The sequence below is a fragment of the Lates calcarifer genome, linkage group LG18 (genome assembly GCF_001640805.2).
Source record: "Lates calcarifer isolate ASB-BC8 linkage group LG18, TLL_Latcal_v3, whole genome shotgun sequence".
NCBI classification, from domain to species: Eukaryota; Metazoa; Chordata; class Actinopteri; family Centropomidae; genus Lates; species Lates calcarifer.
This window is the reverse complement of record NC_066850.1, coordinates 6,817,145-6,839,061: the sequence shown is the minus strand read 5'-3', so window position 1 is coordinate 6,839,061 and position 21,917 is coordinate 6,817,145. Positions and strand designations below refer to the sequence as shown.

At 41.1% G+C, this 21,917-nt stretch overlaps 1 protein-coding gene across 3 annotated transcripts in view; it reads left to right on the top strand.

Moving 5' to 3' along the window:
• Positions 1-3,480: 3,480 nt before the first annotated feature.
• Positions 3,481-21,917, top strand: part of atp2b1a (ATPase plasma membrane Ca2+ transporting 1a) — a 35,363-nt gene continuing 16,926 nt past the window's right edge. The window contains exons 1-5 of one of the 3 annotated variants that reach the window (XM_018670982.2): positions 3,481-3,855; positions 12,985-13,470; positions 20,950-21,147; positions 21,253-21,510; positions 21,613-21,738. In XM_018670982.2, coding sequence (XP_018526498.1) covers positions 13,278-13,470; positions 20,950-21,147; positions 21,253-21,510; positions 21,613-21,738 — 775 coding nt within the window. In that variant the 5' untranslated portion in view covers positions 3,481-3,855; positions 12,985-13,277. The remainder of the gene's footprint in view (positions 3,856-12,984; positions 13,471-20,949; positions 21,148-21,252; positions 21,511-21,612; positions 21,739-21,917) is intronic. The other 2 variants (XM_051077537.1, XM_018670983.2) reach the window with 2 other exon arrangements.

Sequence of the window (21,917 nt, the reverse complement as noted above, 5' to 3'; positions counted from 1 at the left end):
TCTTGTTTATTCTCAAATGTGACAACACTTTCACCTAACTTTTTCTTTTGCATATTCCTGCAATGTCTTCCTCTGTGAAACCGTGCTCTTTGAACATTAATTAATAAAGTGGTTGTGTGTGAGTGTGCTTTTTTTTTTAAAAATTTAAAGTTACCCTGAAGGCAACATCCCCTTTTAGGAGAGTTTTGGCATGCCTCATCATTAATGCTTACTCAGACAGCACGAACAACACATTAGCATGCACAAAGCTAATGACACTTGACATTTACTGTAGTTCACAAGATGCTCCGGAGCATATGGCAAATTTCCACCGAGAAACTGAGTCAACAACAAGACTGAGACAACAGCTGTGGTGGGAAATGATTGGTCTCCCCAATTTAAAAACTCTCAACAAAAACTACGAACATGGCTCTCTGAATGTTCGAGTATTTGTAAAGATGCGATTTCCTTTCGAGTTAACCAACAGGATTAATTTAAGTAAATTTGTCTACAGCGGTTAATTTCTGAGATTACTGCTGAGCTGTCTGTTGCAGATACATCCGAGGCTTTTTATTTCTAGGAGCAAATAATTCACTGTCTCCATTAACGAGTCAAAAGACCAAACAGCTTCCAGATTGTTGTGAATACAGCTAAAAGGCCTTTCGTGTGGGGTTTCACCATCTCGCTCACTTCTGCGGTCCCAAAGTATTTCAGTGGATTGAAGCAGAGATTAAGTGGTTTCAACTGAACAAACAGGCGGTGATGACACATGGTGGAATTCCAATTTATTGTCTGTCATATTTAGATAAGGAATAGTCACTACAAACATTAGCTGCAGACAGGAGGGAAAATGTGGAAAGTTGATGATCTCTGTGTGGCAAATTCTGTTCTTACCTGATATACTTACATTTCTATTAACTCTTCTAATGTAGTGTAGTGAAAGATGAACATTTTGGGAAATGTTCTTTCTGATGGAGAGTTCGATTTATACCACTGTCATGTTTGTCTGTTAAATATAAGGCTACAGCCAGCAGCTGGTTAACTTAGCTTAGCACAAAGACTAAGATCACTAATCAACACATATTTTGTTTGTTCTGGTCGAGAAATAGTCTGGCACATTAACACCTTGAACCAGGATAGCTATTTCCCTCTGTTTCCAGTCACTGTACTAAGCTAAGCTAACCAGCTGCTGGCTGTAGGCACATATTGACCATATAGACATGTGAGTAGTATCTTTCCAAGTGTATCTTCCAAACTGGCAAACTATTTCTTTAATGGTATAAATATAAATATTAAACTACAGTACACCATTAGATTCTTGTGTGTGTGCCCTGGCCTGTGCAGTAACTGAACAAGTGAGAGATGAGAGGGAGGGAAGATAGACAGACTGATGGACAGACATAGATAGACAGAGAGAGAGGGAGAGAAATGGGCGGCATCAGTGTCATGTTAGAGGGGCATCTGCTCAGGGTTGGCCAAATACAAAGCACTGCAGGCTGCCAATCAGGAAGCCACCAAAAACCACTGACAGTGAACCGGCATAAAAATAGGTCCCGTCTCTAGCTCAGCACTACAGGATTTGAAGGTCCCCAGAGCAAAGCCTGTTTGCCAGCCCTAGCTCTGCTGAGGCCCGTGTTACTGTTGGATGTACAAGAAAAAACGTCAACATGGAAGCGCTACCGTGCATCAAGCTGTAGTTTGAAGTCTGAGAGCAGGAGATTGACAGCTGAAAATGTGTGATGGGTGTGGGGGAGCATATGTGACACCCAGACATGACTGCATCATCTCACTGATGGCTGCTTTTGCAAATATTGGTCAAAAATCTACCCATGTTACAGAATCCAGGGATGCACATTTAGTATATTACACTATCTGTAGTATTTTATTGTATTAATCAGTTGAGTCACAGAAACTGTGGTTTAAAGAGACTGGTTTGATACTTATGAGTGGGAGAACAGATGCACCAGTGATCTGTCTATTGTATGAATCTTTTTGTCTACCTATGCATCTTGACTGATTGTTCCTCTTTCTGCTTTTGACCGAACCAACTCAGTCAAATCACACATAAGACCAAACGATTGCACAAGTCAACTTACATAAATCAAGTTGGGTTTTTTTTTGTTTTTTCCTTGCTGCTTCTTCTCTTCCTCTTTCTTTCCAAATCTCTCTCTTCTCCCCTTGACGCTGATCTGACTCAGAAGTTCTGAAACTACATTTTCCAACTGAAATTGCGAAAACATGTTGAACTTTTCCCTTGTTTACAAATCCAAAGAGGTAAAAGCTTCTTTGCACTCAGGGCTGTTGTGTTAATGATAAATCCCATTATGTGAAAAGAGCGAGTATATTACACCGGGGTTTGACCTCGACCTGGGTTGTTTTCAGTTTATCATCTACCACTAGTTGTCATGTTTTTTAAACCTGGGGTCCACCACATAGTCAGATAAAGGTGGTGGTGAAAAGATGGTTGCTTTGTCTGACTTGGTTCATGCAAAGTGAAGATGTCTGATGTATTATTCACCTTGACAGAAAAAATGTTTTAACTGCCCTGGTGCACATACTGAACATTCTCTATCATGCACTTTGTATCTCTTATTCACTGACTTTCCCAGCTGCTGTAGCTTTGCACCTTCTACCTGTGCTCCTGTGTATTGTGTTGTACACACACCTCTCTTACAAGTGATCATAGGGGACTTTATGCTGCATCATAATTGTGAAGTATATTCTATGCAGTTCAGTTTCCATAGCATAAGTGGAAGTCTAGGGGAATTTCACTGACAGTTGGCCCCTGTAAGAGGAAGGCTGATTGTCGAGTGTGTGACTCCTTCTCAACAGGACTGAAGAACCGCAGAGAATACAGGCATTGAATCCGGAGAAGAAGAAGAAGAAAAAAAGGCGCTACGTCATGGAAAGAATGACGTCAGGTATTATTAGGCGCCGAGGGAAGAGCCTTGTGTAGCTTAGGTGGAGTTCACAGAGTCAGACAGCAGAGACGATGCGGCAGCGAGGTTTCGGCGCGTACTTTTTTGCAGGCTGCATCACATGATTGAGGGAGGGTGAGGGGGGTGAAGATGGTGCGGGGAGGGGAGGATGGGTGGTGGTGGTGGTGGGGGGGCTGTTGAATAATCCTGTTATTATAAAGCGACACGGGAGCAAAGAGGGAGTACGAGTGGATCATGACGTAACCGTTTCCATAGGCGACTGATATGCCGGCTGAGCCAATGGGAATCCACACCAGCGGTCCATACCCATCCTCCTTTTGACGTGCATCACATGTCCCCGGCGGTGTAGTGACAGAAAAGAACCGAGCGAGGCGAGATGAGTCACCTCGGCGAACTTCCGTCTTCGCCACAATGCACGTTAGCGTAACCGAACCACTTTATCTTTGGCTGGTTGTTTCTCACGTAGTGTCCAATATATTTTCACTGATATTTTAAGCTTACAGCCCTAGAAAATTGGTGATAGCGTTATGAGACACATGCATATCATTATATTAGTAGAAATAGTGGGTGCCCTTGGTCTGCACCTGTTCTATGAAGTTCTACTGAATGACTATCGTACTCATCAGTATTATTCAGATAGTTGATACAACACTGTGGCAACGTCATGCCAGTTGACCCTCATTGTAACTGTAGAATGCAACATTTTAAACAGCTGTACGCACGTGTCATATGGTTTCCGGTCAAGTGAACATGAGTTTCCATAGGCTACAAAGGGATGGGAACCATCTTGACAGTTGAGGCTGGAGACTTTGGTTGTGGTTGTGACAGCGCAGTGGGCGGGATTTTACCTCAGATCAGGGGAGAGAGTCCAGTCTTTGGTGAGACTGAGGGGGAGTTAAAGAGAGAAAGGGACCTGGGGTGCTCTTCAGAGAACGGAGTAAGTATTTTTTGTTACATTTTCCCGTTCTAGCGCGACAAAATGCCACAAGATAAGGGCTGCTTCCAAGTGTTTTTAGACGTTGCACAGAAAATCCTTACCGGTTATGTCTTCATTTTTCTGTGCAGTAATCAACGAGGGCCAGCCACTGGTGGGTAGCTGTGTTGGGTAGTTAGCTTTATACCAAGCTAACATCGTTAGCCAACGTTATATCTTGGATAGATACTGACATTGGGCGTCTCGTTTTCCAACCCAGGTAGCTATTCAGCCAAGATGCTGCTAGATTATCTTTGCTTGGGTTTAGTTTATTTAGACTTCTTCGTTGCCCTGGGCTAAGTTTCTCGACTTGTCAATGTGTTGGAAGTGGCTTTTGTATATTTCTCTTCTTTACAATCGGCATAAGCTAACGCCTGGGAGCTAGTTGGCTAACATTGTACGCTAGCCTGGATCGTTGTTTTTTAACACGCTACAGGCTCTCGTGGGCAGCAGATTGACGTTTAGAGGCTGAATGTCATCATTTCGAGACAGCCTGTGAAATAACGCTGTACAAAATGTGGAACCTCTACATCATTACGAGAAAGTTACCTGCATTTCACTCTAATATACACACCCCAAAGTTACATTAGGGTGCGTTTTACGACTTGTCAGACAGCCTGTTTAACGTTACGGGGATCCCCCTTTTGTAAGTAGGAATCTGATGATTGTAAGCTAACGTTAGGGGGTAACATCAACCGGCCTGAAGCGGCACTCTCCGCGTGCTGGACTCCATGCACTGCGGTTTCTCACGCGGACAACTCGGGGAGCTCAACAGGGGCACCCATGCAGAAACATTAAAGTCATTTTGTCGGCTGTCCGTCACCACAGACTAGACGCAGTAAATGTGTAAGTATCGGTAACGTCGTTTGTCGTCCAACGTCTCCCCACGCTGTCAAGCCCTAAGCTCAACCAGGGAGGGCACCGCGACGGGAAACACTGTTTCGCACCCTGCCTGTCTTTTAACCTCAGGCCACCTACTAAGACCAAATGTCATAACACGAACCTGGCACTCTTATCAGTACAAGTCATATCATATCGCTGTTATAAAAAAAACAAAACAAAACCGTGACTTAATGACTAGCACGGCAACTGAAATTCAGTTAAGCAAAACCTTGAACGCATCATGTCGCTTTAAATTACCATACCAGTTACCTTATAACGGTAATGTACTGATTATCGTATTTCCTAAGCTTCCCGGCTTCTGCGAGCTGATAGCGTATAATAACGTTACACTCTTGACCTCGATGGGCAATGTAATATTGTTTCGCACTCTCTAACATCACCTGCAAGTTTCCAGGTTGATGTGGACTGCAGCAACTGAGCACCTTTGGTGCCTAGTTGAAGGGATCACTCCTTATCCAATTAAACAGCACCGGGTTTGCTGCAGCGCCAGCACTGTCTTCCTGTGTTTGTATAGAATAACCCGTGATACTTCACTGGACTGCAAGTAGTATTGTATTTTCGTTAGAACACAGAATTTAGCTCGAGCTAATAGTGAATAGACTGTAATTCAATGTTACAAGGTATGCCTGTCATTGTAGTATGGTATGATTATCTGTAGAGATATTACATAATATAGTGACAGCTAAGCAATTCCATAGCCAAGCATTATAGTCAGTGTTGCAGAGTATGTGCAAGATGCACCGTTTTTGGAATTCAGTTTTACTTTTCAGTAATGTGTAGTAATATGTGAGATTTTCTAAATTTTACTACAGTAGAGAATATTTTTCAGGTTCAGCAATGATATTTCATTATAGCTGTTTAGCCCAGCATATAGGTATACAGAGTTTGTTTAATGATTCACTTAAACCACCAGTAACACAGTCTGTAGCTGTGTCTGAGCCCTTTGAACTCAGACTGTTGCTGTCACTCAAGAATGACAAAAATATCCTTTCTTATTCCTTGCTGTACCATGCTTTTTTCATAATGGCCGGCTCTTGACAGCACTGCTTGTCCTGACTCAAGGATATGAGTCAGTAGTTGTTACACTTGTTTTGTAAATTGTTTTGGAAAATGGTTTATATCTCAGAGGCGAGATCACTTGACCTCCTTAGCTCTTTGGTTCTGCTAGATACTTGCATTTTTGTAGACAAACAACCTTTCAAGACTACAACTCTAGGTTGTCTCCCCTTGTGTTGTGAATATTAGTGTCATTATGCTGGCGATTATGTGATTTCTACTAATCTGACATCATAGCTTGCGCTTTTAAAAAAAGCGCTGTTCGTGATCACAGAGCGATGGTCACTGTGAAGTAATGCAATATACTGAGTACACTTTCTTCCAGGCAGTTATCGCCTGTCAAGTCTGTCCGCGACTCATCACGGATGAGTCCCCCTTACAGCTGCTTGATATGTCCACTTATTTCATTGTCATGCTCTGCACTTCAGTCAATTACGAGCATAGTCTAAAAAAAATAATAATGTTACAAACAACAATTGTTAACATTTGTCCTCAGTTCAGTCAGTTTTTGTAACTGCTTTGTATAAAGCACTATTTTAGAGAGCAAGCTATTGTAGGTCATTAATGTAAGGTGACTTTGGGCCTCATGTAAACTGCAGTGGAAAGCTAAATATAGTCTGTTTTTGTACCATTAAGTACAATGTATTTTTGGTACTATTTACTTATGATGGAGTTTTGCTTATCTTCCCCTTTCTGTGTGGATTGTAAGCCCAAGGTTATTCCAGGCAGAAGGTTTAGGTTACATGGAGTTAGACTCATTCATTACTACTCATTCATTCAAATGTGGTCTGACAAAGCAAGCAGTAAAAACGAACTACCGGTGTGACTAAAATTAATTCGCTGTTTTAAATCATTGGGTTAATGTTATAGTTCTGGGGAGAGCTGAGGGGGGTTATAATTTGAAAAATTGGCTAAAGTAATTTGATGAACTCTGATCCTGCACGCTAAAATAATTCTAAGGCACAGACTGCAAAATATCATGAATTAGTCATCAGGACAGCTAGAAGGTCTAACTATGCTACAAATCAGTCTACCAGGCATTTATGTTAGTTTTGGCATTTCTAAAAAGAAGATTTAGGGCTCTCGTGAGTTTGTGTGCATCTCTTTAGAATTAAAAATAAATATTTCTTGTTAAACTCTGTAACATCATAACAAACTCCAAAGTTGTTTCAGTGAAAAGAATTGCTGATCGTGGTGGACAGTATCACTTGTGACATGAGGTACACACTCCTACGCTGTTGTAATCTTCTCTACACATCTGAACTGTCATTTTAGCAGCTTTCTTAAAAATTAGAAACCTTGCTTTGACAGGCCAGTGGCCACAATGTAATACAGGTCTAGCCAAATAAATCAAATAACAATTACTAGCTCTCTTAAAATGTATTTGCTGGAATTACATCTTATTTTGTAATAATCATAATGTTAAGATCTTGGTGACTTTACTTGAGTGACACTAAATAAGAAAAAGTTCTATCTGTCAGACTACAAAATATAGCTGTCCAGTTTATTGCGCTCAGAGTACATTTTTCACCACCTATAGACTTAATTCACCAGTGGATTTTTGCCTGGTTGTTGTTGTTCTGCAGGCTTTGTTGCACTGAACTGACAGTAAAAGCACAGATGGTTGGCTTGAACCCCTCTTGTATAGAGGTAGCCTATGTGAATGTAAATGTTAATCTCTGACAAACAACAAGTTCATTATGAAAGTCTTTAGAAGAAACAAAAAATGTTAACATTACCAGTTTGGGCTTCTTACACAGGATGGATGTGAAAGTGCTGTGCAGCAATTTAGCATTAGCTTTCAGACTTCATTTACTTCCACCCACTTCCCTGTATTAGTCTATAATAGCGTTGTGTGCATACTGTATATGTTTGTCTATTATTAAATGCATTTTCTACCATGGTTTGAGTTTTAATGCTCAACACTAGAGTGTCCTGAAATTGAAATAGTAAAGACAGCAAGGTCAGACTGGCAGCAAATGGCAGGGGCGGCAGGACCTCAGGCCACTGAGCTGCTATGTAGTAACAAAGAACACAGAGAGCTTCTCATCTTCAAAGTGGCTCAATGAAAGAATTTTGGAATATTTTTCCATCCTATGGACATGATGGACTCTGTAACGGCTGAATTAAATCATCCCTTCTGGTTTTCTCAGCTCTGCATGGAATATAATATTTTCACAGTCACTAGACCTGCAGGTACATTATTGATGCAGAAAAAAGCTGCTGCAGTGTGGAATATCAGAGTTAGAATGTGATTCTGATGAAAAGATATGGAAAGATCTTCTAACTATTTTTCACAGTTAGAAGATGACTATACAGTATTGAATACTAAGGCTTTTTTTTTTTCAATGGTGTGAAAACGTCTGTCAGAATTAATTGTGCCATAACAACAGTAAAGTGTTTCAGAACTCAGCAAAGCTTGGAAATACTTGTTGAGCAAATGAGAAGTGAATGATTACACCATATGACCTCTCACCATTTGCACAGACATCTTCACAGTGATTTGAAGTTGTATTGATGTGAAGAAACACGGGAAAATATAAACTGTGTGTCATGTTACGTGGTGCATCAATGAGGTTGTGAAAAGGCAAAGTAATTGATAGCTGCAAAACTAGAATTGGTATCTTATCTGTTTTGTAATTTAAGGAGCCAAATTCCTACCCTGCTTCCAGGCTAGTATGCACTGTGTGGATGTTGTGTCTTATCTTGACTGTTTTTATTGATAAAATCCACGGATACTATTTTACTACTACTGCGACTTAAACATTCAAAGTATATTGAGTTAATTAGTAGCATTAGTAGCTGCAGTGTTTTTAATGTACAATTTTAATGTTCTAAATTACTTATTTATGAATAATAATAAGCAATTTTCCTGAAAGGGGAAACAACAGATATAAACAGTGACTACATGTCAAGTGAACATCTCATTCTTTTTAGAGACCATCACATGTCCCTCCATACATGAAGTAAGAGGAGCTGAGGAGGAAAAGTGTGTTGACAGTGACACCTCTGACTGTGCATTTCTTATGAACTGGCAGCCTGACAGCATTTGAGGTTCCAGTCTGTGGGGCGAAGAAGCGCTCTCAGCGACGAGCCGTGCAGCAGCAAGGAGGGCTGGGTGCTTTGTACCCTCCACATTTACATGGCCTGACCCAGTTCAGCAATGGCTAGCAGTGGGGGGAGGGGCAGTCAGGGGGAAGCTAAAAATACCACCCCTCGCATTAGGCAGCTCCATTGCAGAGGGATCCCTAGAATTGCTATCCTTGACTTGCATCGAGTTGTTGGCACGTAGAGGTGTACAAACTGCCAGAGGGTTTCCTTAGCATGGAAACAAAGACATGAGTATATTTCTGAGATGTCCACCACTGTTGTCCTATCTACTTGTTTCCACTCGCCACAGCCCTTCTGGGTGGAGGATTTAGTGTGAATCTAATGTGTGATAGCAGCCTTAAATAGCTTGGGTAGAGAAGAGACTTATGACTTACAAGTGTCAGGCTGAACACATGGGCACACATTCATGCTGAGCTATGGTTTTGCTGCGGTTGTCTGCAAAGGGTTAACCTTCGCCACTGTCATTCAACCATACGATGCCAGCTGTTGGCTTGGAGATCCAATCACAATGATTTTCCACTGTTGTGACATGTGACCTGCTCCGCAACCCGAAACTGTCGCAGCACAGCAAATGTTGGCACTTCCTTCATCTTGCCGTTGTTGGTGCTCATGGAGTTATGGAGTGTGAATGTGGGAGAGGGCTCATAGAGTGAGACATAAAGACAGGGAAATGGAGAGGGCATTCATTGCCATTGTGCTGCTGCGCATGTGCTCTGCCCTTGTGGTACCCAAGACAAGTGAAAACCACCTTTGAACATAGGTCCTTTAGTGTCCATTTACACATTTAAAAAGCCATGTGCTTTTGAAAGGTGCAATATGAAATTTACTTTTTTGGAATATGCAGACAAATGTGCTATAGTTAGGTGCGAGAAACTCTAAAACTTTGACCAGTATTGACAATCGCTGTCAGTATTTGTGTATATGTAACAGACCAGATATTTATTTTTAGTTTCATTTGAATGTTGCAAAAATTTACCCTTACAGTAAGGAGGCAGTGAAACTTAATAGTAGCAACTGGTGTTTTTAAATATGAAGTGGAAATGTACAATTATAAAGTACAATTTTATCATACATTTCAAAAGTCGTGCTGTTCATTGAAATTGCCCAGAACTGATGAAAGGAAATTAATAAACAGCTCACCTGATTTAATAGGCCTAAAGGATTTATTTATTTTAATTAATATTACTTTGTTGTTGGCACATCAGCGATCAACACTGATGATTAACTCATCCAGTTGCACCACTGTAACTCTCTGAGAGGTGTAGCTTGCCCGGCAGTCCACGGTGGGTCTGAGATCAACCTCAAGCAGACGTTTTTGAAAAGTTGAAAAGGATGGTGTTTCCTGGGCATTTCTGCCCAAGAATTGGGCTTTATTGTGCATGTTGTCATTTAAACTCAGAAATGATTGCATTTCTTAATGGACATGCCAGCATGCATTAAAGATCCTAAATCTGTAGTCCGTACAAGAGGTGCAAAGAGGTGTATTTCCTCTTCAAAATAGGGATTTCTGCGATCTCTCCCACCTCAGTAATACACCCGGCCCTGCAATTATGCTGTGTAATAAATAATAAATTCTGTCCCGTTTTCCATGGCAGATGGCTCCAAATAGAATCTCAACATGTGACAGAATAGTTTCCAAGAATCTCAATGGAATAAGCTGCAAGCATTCATTTGTGCAGTGAGCAATAATAAAGGCTACATTTTCTCTCCCTCTGCATCTGTGTCCCAGTTTAAAGTTCTGACATATTTTTCAGTTTTAGATGTTAGTTTGGATTTGAACACTTGAAGTCCCGTTTGGTATAAAGGCACACGAATGGTGTTGATCTTTGTGTTATAGCCAGATATTCAGAAAGTGAGTAAAACCTCCCCAGCTGAGGGATAACTGCAGCATTTTTCCAGACGAGGAAAAACATCCCTGTACTGCACTGCACTGGTGCTTTTCTTTATGTATCAGATAGCTAGGTCCAAGCTCCCCACAATGCATATTATAGCCTGACATAACTTTCCACCTGAAAGTACAGTATAGTGTTTCACAAATTGTTTAAGACCAGTAATCAAGCCCATCTTGTTGAATCTTTCAAATAAATCCAATCCGACATGAATGAATCAGCCTCATTGTGTTAGGCTGATTAAAGCTGAATGGACAGCAACCTCTCATTAGAATGGACTCCCCCATGTAGAGCACCATGGAGCTCCCTGATGCCGCAGATAGTCTTAATTAGATTAAACACAAGGCTTTTCCTAAGGTAATCAGTCAGTTGGTGCCTGTTCACTACGTTACCCCAACAGTTACACTGCAGGGAAGCTTGTAGCTCCCTCCTGACTCTGATTGAGATTTCTTTTCTGTGTTTGTTGTTTGATATTTTATGGTACTGATGTAGCAGTCTGTGACACAGTCTCTCAGATATAGCTTTGTAAATGCAAAGATTTGGCTGTAATGCTTTACTTAACATCTGGTCACGCTAGAAGAGGAAACTGCTGTTCTATACCATGCAGACCGGCGTCATAGTGTGTGAGGTAGCTGTACTTTTCCACTCAGTATTTAGAAGTAAGAACATCACCAAACTCTGCTTTTCCCATAGGCACCAGAGTCTTCTGTGGAATTAGAGTGGAGGATTATTAATGGCTTTGATAATCCAAAACAGAAATCTAACAACATATAAACAGCAACATTACAAAATCAAGATGGAGATTGATAATAAAAAAACATGATAAAAATCAAAATACTTCAGGCATTTAATTATCTACAGAAGCTGGGTTTATTTTTATGTGGCGCTCACTAATCAGTAGCTTCAATTTCATTTAGGGCACATGTGTGTAATTTTCCCTGCCTACCTGCCAGTATTAATTACAGCATCAAATACCTGTGTAGTCAGTCGACTGGTAATGAGGTGCCCCTCTGGACAGATGCAGTGCATTTCTAAGTGGATCACTGAAAAGTCACATGGTGCTGTTGTTGAATATTATTATGGCCTATCTCTTCAGTGTTTTGCAATAATTGCATATGCAAATATGCAGGCTCTGCAGGTAGAATTTTGCTACTAGGTCCATAAGTGGGGCTCCAGCCACTGGCCAGCAAATGAATTTTGGCTTGTGATTAAGCTTGTGTCTTGTGTGCATGAAGCAGTTTTAGTACACATCTTTCAGTCAGAAAACAGCTAAAAAGCAGCCAAACATAGTGAGTCAATTCAAATCCAACAAATGCAAGAAACAGAGAGATGCTGCCGGAAGCCCTTTACTGTGAAACAGCTGCAAGAAGCACTGAGTTTGTAGATAAACATAGCGGAGGGGAAGAGACCACCTTTAAATTCTCTATGCAGGAAAAACCCTGGGAGTAGCTCAGGGCAGAGCGATTATTGAATACTAATGCTCCATCCTTCTCATATACTCCGGCCGGGAAGCAGAGTGCACGCAACCAGACAAGAGTTTTGTCTGGATGACAAAATAAGTATTATTTTAATACAACTCAAGTACAGCTAATCAAAATCTCTTGGCGATGGCTCTAGGCAGTTTTGCTAATTACTTTGCTACTTGTCTCAGCAGCCAAGTGGATTTGTCTAAGGACCTCTGTGTTTCCTCCTATAAATCTTTGAGCAAAGGTGTCTGTGCTCATGTAGCTCTATAACAGAGATGGAAAGCAACATATTGTTTAACATGCTTCATTGAGAATAAGTAAATAGGTTTCTTAACATTGTTTTTTGTCTTTAGTACAGCTGTGCCCTCACAAAGAGAAAGCATTTTTCATGTTTGCCAAAAATCTCTGTTCTTCCTTTTTTGCAAGGGGTCAACTGTGATGAGAAATGTGGAAATGAAAATAATAACAACTCATCCATTTCCAGCATTTTTTGTTACAGCATGTAGAACAAACCTAATAGGAAGTTTTCCTGCAGAGTTTGCCCAGATATCAGTCATTTGTTGTCAGTGTGATGCCAAGAAATGTATGGGAAACCCTGCTGTTTGTGAAATAACACTTGATGGTGTCACTAAAGTCAATTTTTGTGTTTTTTGCTCTTCTCTTTTCAGATCTACATGCATGGTGATCTCCGGCTCTGTGGGTGATCCTCAGTCACCATGAAAGACTAGGAACTCAGCTCTCCAAGGGAAATGGCTTGTTTTGTAATATCCTTGCCCTGCTACCTGGCGCGTGACTCCAGCCGCCTGTGAAGGGCCTGTCAATTGTTTATGGGAACTACTACTGTGTTCGCACTCTTGAGGACTTAAGCTTTTCCAGGACAACTCCTTTTTTTCCTGTTTTTGCCCCTGCTGTCAAGCCAAAGCAACAACGCTTTGCAATAGAGTGGGGAGGCAGCGAAACAATGGCGAACAACTCATACAGCGGGGTGAAGAACTCCATGGTGGAGGCCAACCACGATGGAGAGTTTGGCTGCACACTCAAAGAACTGCGCTCCCTTATGGAACTGAGAGGCGCTGAGGCGCTAAGCAAAATTGGGGAATCTTATGGGGATATTCAAGGACTCTGCAACCGATTAAAAAGTTCACCTGTAGATGGTAGAGTAACGTTTCCACCACACTCAACATAATGACTGTTGTTTAACTGGATCAAATGTAGGATGTTTTCACAACAGTGGTAGTAGTGAGTGCTTGTTGGAATGCTAATGTGGCGTACACATAGTTTAGGAGGCGTGTCAATGGCCATGTCATCCACATTGTGGATACCTTGACATCACTTCCTTGGAAAACTCATATGCCAGACAGGTGGCCAGGCAGGCTGGCTCTGACCTGGGCCAGTCCTGCTCTATTTCAAGGCCTATGGATATGTCCCTCACACCCACCCTCTCTCTCCCTTTTCACCTCTGTGCCTCTGTGTGTGTGTGTGTGTCTCTGTGTGTAGGCTTCAGACAGACCAGCTGTCTGCCTGGGCACAGCACCAGGCTGCAGGCAGGTCAATGTCCCACATGTGGCGGACAAAACCGGAGGCTGTAAGACTGGGCAGTAATGACTTGAACATGTTAGGGAAGGAGTGAGTTCATCCTTGAATAGCTCTCCTGTGTTACTCTTACCACCAAACTGTAAAGATAGGACCATGATAATAGGTATGGAAAAATTTCCAGTTAGGCTACAATGGAACCCCACTGGGGCAGTGGTAGTTTGTAGCACCTTTCTCTCTCTTTCTCCCTTTTTACTATTCTTTCTCTTTCTGAGTCAGTTTGTCTCTATAGACAGTCTGCCTAATCGCCAGTGTGACCTTGACTGAACTCTTATGGGAGGGGATTTTCAGTTTGATCCCAGATTAAAACGGCACCGCATATTCACTGTAGCAGCAACAGTCCTCCGTATGCAGCGTCTCAAAGCAAGGAAAAAAAAATTCCAAACCAAAAGGAATGCCACAAATACCACAGCATACTACAGCAGAAGCCATCTCTCATTCAAGAATCGCTACCGCACTATTTAATTCTTGACCTTTCATTTATTGGCAGAGTGGTCACTGTACAAGGTTCACCATGCAGTCTCTTTAACTGCTTTCATTGTCAATTGTACAGGCCATTGTCTGAACTGTGAAGAAAGTGCTGAATTGGAATTTGCCGGTTGGGAGAGAATGTGAGTTGTCTAAACATGTATGTGGCTGTGTCAAGTTGGCGAACACAGAGGCCTGTCATATTTGCAGCATGAGTGACATTGGTTGTTTTGTAAGTGTACTTGTTCTCCACCTGCTCATTCTACCCAGTCCACACTGCAAAAAGAGAATATGGATATTCTCAGCCCATTAACTTTTCAGCACATTTTGTCATAAAGCACAAAGGAGTATGAATACTGTTTTGATTTCTCTATAAGGATGTAAAAAGTTAAGATAACAGAATACTATTAGCAGTAGCAGGAATACTGAAAACACTTACTATTTACCGTCTTCAGATTATAAAATATAACCTCAAGACTGAGAGATGCAATAATAATTTCTTGATTTCTAAGGGAAACCGATCTTACAATACAGTCTCTCTTTATCCTGCAAAGCAAACACAGCTTTTCCCCCAAGTTGTAGACGTCATAGCCTTTATTTCTACACTTATTTGCAACTGCGCTGCACTGATAAGCTTGACTAGGTCCACTTTTGCTTCCCCCTATCAGCAGGTGCTGTCCCACTTGGTACGCAGCCACTGAGTTTTGATACGTACAGTCAGCTCATTCGTCACAGGCTTGGGAAATTAAGCCATCATTTAAGATTACAGGAGCTTGACAATTGAAAAGGGATTTCTAATTAGTTGCTTGGTCATTTCTCGAACTTCTTAAGACAATCCTTTTCTAATCCTCCACGTTTCCGAGCGTTTTTTCCTTTTTTTTGATCCAAGAAGTTTGACTGAACTTTCTTCTTGTAGCTGTGTGTGAATGCACCACGCTACCTGAACTAGTTTTCAAAATCTAAGACTTAGAGGCATTGCCGGTTTGGATTAGGCTAAATTTAACATAGCATGGCACTACCACTGCTATTTCCTATGCTACCATGAGAGGCTGGATATCTCTAAGGTCTCCCACTTCATTTAGGTTTTTAATTCATTGGGCTGTGATTCAAATTGATTTTGGTAATTAACATACCAATGCTGAGTTTGAAAAGAGGTAATTATGCTCACTGTACATTGCACTTTCCGAACGGTGAGAGTGAACACTACCAAGCGTATTCAAATAATACATTTGTCTTGACAAATGTAAACCATTAACTCAATTGCACTGCTGCAGTGTAAGGAAATAAAAGGTGAAGCCTGTAAAGGCATTAATCGCTATTAGAAAAGATCAGAACTAAAGATTGACATTTTTTAACCAACTATTTCACGCATGTTCCTCTAGTTGTGTTAGTATGTGGTACCTGTCAAAGAAACCTTCTTTCTGTAGTGGTGAGGATAACCCCCTGTGTGGTGGAAAGAGCCCACTAATACCTGAAGCCCTGCGGTCAGTCTGCTCTCATTTGTTTGAGTTCTTTTCCTGTGAATGCAGACTGTTAATTCTGTTGTTGAACATGATGAAATAAGCACCAGTTAAGTTCCAGTTTTGCCTCTCTTTGGCCTTATTATTCTCTTTTTTCCCTAGATGCATAGCCATTTATATTCACTAAATGTCAATAACATTTAAAGGGAAATTCCACCACGTGTTTACACATTATAATCAGTTTACCCATCACCGCAAACACAGCAATTCAGATTGTGATCGTTCCGTAATGTTCTTTGTGTTCTTATGGGAAATATTGTTATATCAGAGGAAATAACATTGGCAGTGTCACTAGGGTTACATTACATAGGTTCAGAGGAGAAGTGTTGGATCTATGTTTTTCGACTTTTAATGATGGAATAAGATCCCACTTGAAAAAGAGATTTAGGAAAGCAAATGGAGTGCCCCAAGCTAAAGGAAGCAACAGTGTTATATAGGTTCTACTTATTTTTCATGATCTTACTTGAAGAGTCAGGACATCTGAGCCCCTTCTGCATCAGTTGTGAGGATTCTTTTTTTTTTTTTTTTCAAATCCGTCTGTCATGAACTCCCAGCCCTTTTTAAGAGCAATATTAAATCATTAGAGTACTGTTAGAACAAAATTCCCATACTTTTACCACATTTTCTCATTGTATTGAATATCATAGCTCAGGGTCATACTGTTGTAGTCCAAAGTGTACCCAGATGTCTGCATTTAGACTTGGAATTGCTTTCTTTTGGGCAGCCAAATCAGTTGATGTTTAAAAGCAGTATGTCTTAACCATCAACTTCTGGACACCCAGAAGGCAATGAGGAGCCTACGTGAGCTGAGATGCTGCATGTGTTGGTGGCTACAGTTCTGTCACTTCCATCTGTAACATTAGGAAATCACTCTGTAGCATCAGTATTTTTAGCTAGTCCTATTCAGCAGCATTTCTTTACTCTCTATGGGATCCTCCGATTCCTCTGCATAATGAGACTTTTCAAATGTGCAAGGCCACTTCACATCAATATTATTGACAGTGTTCCCCTATTTTTCCCTCTCACGGTTATTCCCTGTTGATTGCTATTTTAGTGGAGTCAAATATTTGGGTTCCAACCTATTGATCCGATCGACTGTGCGCTGAGAGGCTTCCGCAACAGGACTGCAATTCAAAAGCTGACAGGCTCTCTGTATCTGTCATTCCAGACACCGCACCCCCTCATTCAACAGGGATGGTTCAGACTGTTAAATGATAGTTTCCTCTTTGTGACTCAGGGGGCTGGTGCAGCTTGTTTTCATGTCTGAATTCAAAATGATGTGCTTAAATGGGCGTTTGCCAGTGAGTGGATGTAATATATAGCTGGACCCTGACACAGCACAATTGGTTCCTTGTGTTTCCTTGTTGTTAGTTGTTAAAGATGGGTGCGGGTGTCCTAGTTGTGTCAGTTTCTATTGTTTTTGGTAATTGAAAAACCTTAATCTTTGAAATAGACAACAGTTAAAACCTGATTTGAATCTGCTGTGCCAAGTACTTGATGATTGACGAGGCTCTTTTTTTTTTTTTTGGAAGTAGAATGATCATGCCATAATAATGAGGAAGCAGCACTGCTGTTCTGTTCATTAAGCAAAGCCCTGCTCATCAGCACAGAATCTGCTTTTGTACAACAACACCCAAATTCCCTGATCGCTTAGAAGTGGGGAAAGATGCATTGGGAAATAATCACTAAAATAATAACAACTAGAAGTTCAAAAAAGAACCACAGTGATTATTTTAGTATGTCACAAAGTTATTTTATAAAATTGCAGGGAAAATCAAGTCTCGTCTTCCTTTATGTGACCAGATTGATACTCTCCATGTGTATCCATTGCTACTTAGTTTATCTTTTGTGTAAACCCCAAAATCCACAATCCATTTATCCATGTTAGACTCTGATGAGCATAATATCATATTAGCATACCCAGATTTGGGTTTAACCTTTCAGCCATATTAACACCTTTGTCTCATTTTAGTCATTTTTTTTTCTATTTTTGCATGTTTTACAAAGGTTACAGAGGATGCTCAGGCAAAATTACAGACAGTACACACCAAAATGATCAAGTAAACTACCAGTTTCTCAGGTTTAGCTTACCTGTTCAGCAGATTTATTTATGCATAATAATGTTCTTACTGGAACTGAAAAGCACATCTGTCTGTATATTAGCTTCACATATAATGACCATATAATGACACAGTTCTGTCATTCAGACAGGGACTATATAAGAAGAAAGAAAGAGGAGCGGACATCCAGGCAGTGTAGTCACTCTTGCAGTAACTCTGGTCTCATGTAAGGTCCAGCTCTAGGGTCCAATTGAGGTCTAATGACACCAAGACCTTCAGTGTCTAATGAAGCTTACTAATAAGTGAGACAGTAGTGTGTGGAATTCCTCTCTTTGTTGCATTCTATCCAGTCTATCTGGGCTCTTGTGTGCACAAAACTGTTCATATTCTCTTTGAAGTAAGATTGCTTTCAAATAGCCCTGTGCATTACAGAGTTTGTCTCTTTGTACCAGACAGTGTGTTGGCACTTCTTTGTCTACACACAGTTATTGTGAAGGCAGTAAAAAAAAAAATTGTGACCTTGTTTCATTTAATTGTCACAGGCTCAGAGTGAAGGCTTACCTTGACCCCTCTCAAGTGGCTAAAATGACAGTACTTGGAGGGGTCGGCTCGGGACAAGCATCCAAATTAAATGGTTAATGATTAGCTGCCTGACTTGAGACACACTCTGGGTGCTAAAATGATGTGAGGGGCCAAGGCCAGCCTATTTTCTTTTTGTGTATCCAATGGGGGGACGACGTGTTGATTATCTTCTGTCACTTGTATTTATTGCTCTAATGCAAAGGGAAAATGTGGTGTAAAATTGAATGGGGTATTAGCTGTCAGCATGTTTTCATTAGAGGTGTAGAGAATCAAAGCAGACGGTGAGAGACAGCCAGGGATCAGCAACAGGCAGCTATGCAGGATGAACTCCATAGCCCTTTTAATGTACTGTGCCGGTGAGTCATCATCATTCTTCTCACCTCCCTCTCAGAAAAGTGTGCGTTAGCGTTAGGTTGTAATGTCAATTAACCGTATAACTAGTGATGCAGTGACGGAATGAAGTCGACCAAAACTTGTTAAAAGTGAAAAATGGGTAGAAATGTGACGGATGAAACGGAGGCCATGTTTCAATTAAGCTAGGTCTACACCCATGATAGTGCATGACATGCACCGGTGCTTAAACACCCCCCTCTCATTCTAGGAATATATTGAAATAAGTCATTCAGGAGTAAAGTGTAGTTCTGTTGTCACTGATGTAATTTAATTATGGCCACATAAAATCATAAAATATAAGAATGCTTGTGCATTGAGAATCAGTAGGGATAAATCTAATTGCAATACCTCAAATAATTTGGACTTAAGGGAATTCCCTTCACAGTAAATAAAACTGACTCCAGAATCAGTTTCTGTGTTATAGTCATACAACACAACTCACCTAAAAGTCCCTGACCCAAGTTCCTCTGGGTGATCCACAGAGTAGCTCTCTACTGATATCTGTTGACTCTGGTTGGTGTCAGAAAGCAATTAAAATGAAAATTCACAAGTGAAAAAGTTCTAGTAGAAAATACCTAGAGATTGTAGTTGAGATTATATTTTGCTAATTGAAGTTCAGGTGTTCCTTTTTCAATTTTTTGTATTACAATACAGTACACTGAGGCAGTGTGTAGATATTTATTTCATTAGAATGGAAGGAAAAGTAATTAAGTTTTGTTTGATAAATGGACAAATTCCACTGAGGATTTGTTAACAGGCAGTTCTTCGTGAAGCTGTTGTAGAGCCATCTTTCACACTTTGCCTTGACACAGTGAAATCTGTTCCCTTTGCCTGATATAACCAAAATTTAACTGCAGTCTCCTTCATCAGTGGCAGCATTTCTGTACATGATATGTAAAATTGTCTCATTCTCAGATGAAAAATGAACGTTAGTCCCTGTGCTGTAGTCGCTGCCCAGACTCATTATCAAAATTTGTCATTATTTGTGTTGTACTACCAGGCTTTGTGTGTGTGTGTGTGTGTGTGTGTGTGTGTGTGTGTGTGTGTGTGTGTGTGTGTGTGTGTCTTTCTGTGTGTCTTTCTGTCCGTCCGTCTGTCCATACTCTGACCTTACTGATCCCTTTCCCTATTAAGACGCTGCTATTCCCAGTGCAGCTTCCCTTCCGTCGTCAGTAGCTCCACTCTTTATTAGTCTCAGTCCCATACACCCTCACCCCCGACCCCCACCCACCCCCCATCTGCCTGTCAGTAGCAGTTTCACACAGTCACTCTTCCCTGGCCCCCAATCCTGCTCCACCTCTTCTCTTCCACACACACACACACACAGCTCCATCCAGTCTGCACAGCCACCCACACACACAGTTAGTCGGCATGAATAGAGCTGAAAAACTGTCATGCATCATCAAATGTGCGAAGGCCCTTTTGAATATATGACTGTGCCTTGAATGTGGAGGCATTTGAATGGGTGGCTGCAGAATGCTCTCTGCACATGGATGAATGGATCTCAGGCCAGCCAGACATGTAATGTGTCAAAGAGATGACTCCATAACAGGACAGTAGTATGCACAGACACCTGTGAGTCTAAAGCTGATAAAACCTCTCCAGTTATTCAGGCACTGTATTTAAAAAAGGCAGTTTAAGGGATTAGATTTGACCTCTGTTCTCACATTCTCTGGCGTGCCTGAAAGAGGTGAAAATGTTTGACATGGCCACAGAATGTGTGTCATTGTTGTCAAGGGTTGTCGCCTCCACAGTGTCCTGTCAGAAATGCCGGTTCCTTTTGGGGATTGTGTGTTTGGAGGCCCAGCAACAAGCTCGCTGACTTTAACTTTTTGAGACAAGGCTCTCCTCCTGTGAGCTAAATGTCCACAGCACTGCATCCATTTGTGTTCAGATTATGTGGCACATAATTAGGGCCATCTTTCTGTGATATTAATGTGTTATTTGTAGTTAACACAGATTTAGATTTAAAATTTTATAAATTAAATGCTTTTGTCCTCTGTGTTTCCCTCCCCAGGTCTAAGTGGACAGCCTACAGACATTGAGAAGCGAAAAACAGTGTTTGGGCAAAATTTTATACCACCCAAAAAGCCCAAAACTTTCTTACAGTTAGTGTGGGAGGCGCTACAGGATGTTACACTGATTATCCTAGAAGTGGCAGCCATAGTTTCACTAGGCCTTTCTTTTTATAAACCTCCAGATGCCAAAAGAGAAAGTAAGCACTTCATTATAATCCTATTTCCTATATTTTATATTGATTCATGCTGTGATAGTTGTGAATGAGCTTTTTGTATTAAGATTTGCCCCTGTCTCTCTGCAGACTGTGGGAGGGCTGCTGGAGGTGTGGAGGATGAAAATGAGGCGGAAGCCGGCTGGATCGAGGGAGCTGCAATTCTTCTGTCAGTTATCTGTGTTGTGCTGGTGACAGCATTCAATGACTGGAGTAAAGAGAAGCAGTTTAGGGGCCTCCAGAGCCGCATCGAGCAGGAACAGAAATTTACTGTCGTCCGTGGAGGACAAGTTATTCAAATTCCTGTGGCTGAGATCGTGGTCGGCGACATTGCACAAATAAAATATGGTAAGAGGAGAGCTGCATCTGAGTCATTGAGGTCATTTAATTAAGTGTAAATGTTTCGTGGATGAATGAAATATAAATCTGTCAACGTCTTATCTCTTTCAGGTGACCTTTTGCCTGCTGACGGAGTCCTCATCCAAGGCAACGATCTTAAGATTGATGAGAGCTCACTCACAGGGGAGTCGGACCATGTCAAGAAAACACAAGAAAAAGATCCAATGCTGTTATCAGGTAATATTAACCCTCAATTTATGTTATTTTGTTTTTCAAAAGTTGTCTATTCATTGATTGTTACCGGAAGGCAAATGAAGGTTGTAAGGTTTGAAAGTTGATTTCCATGGCAGACATGTTAATACATGATTTTTAGAAATTATGATTCTTGTAGACATCTGCAAAACTGACCCAACTGA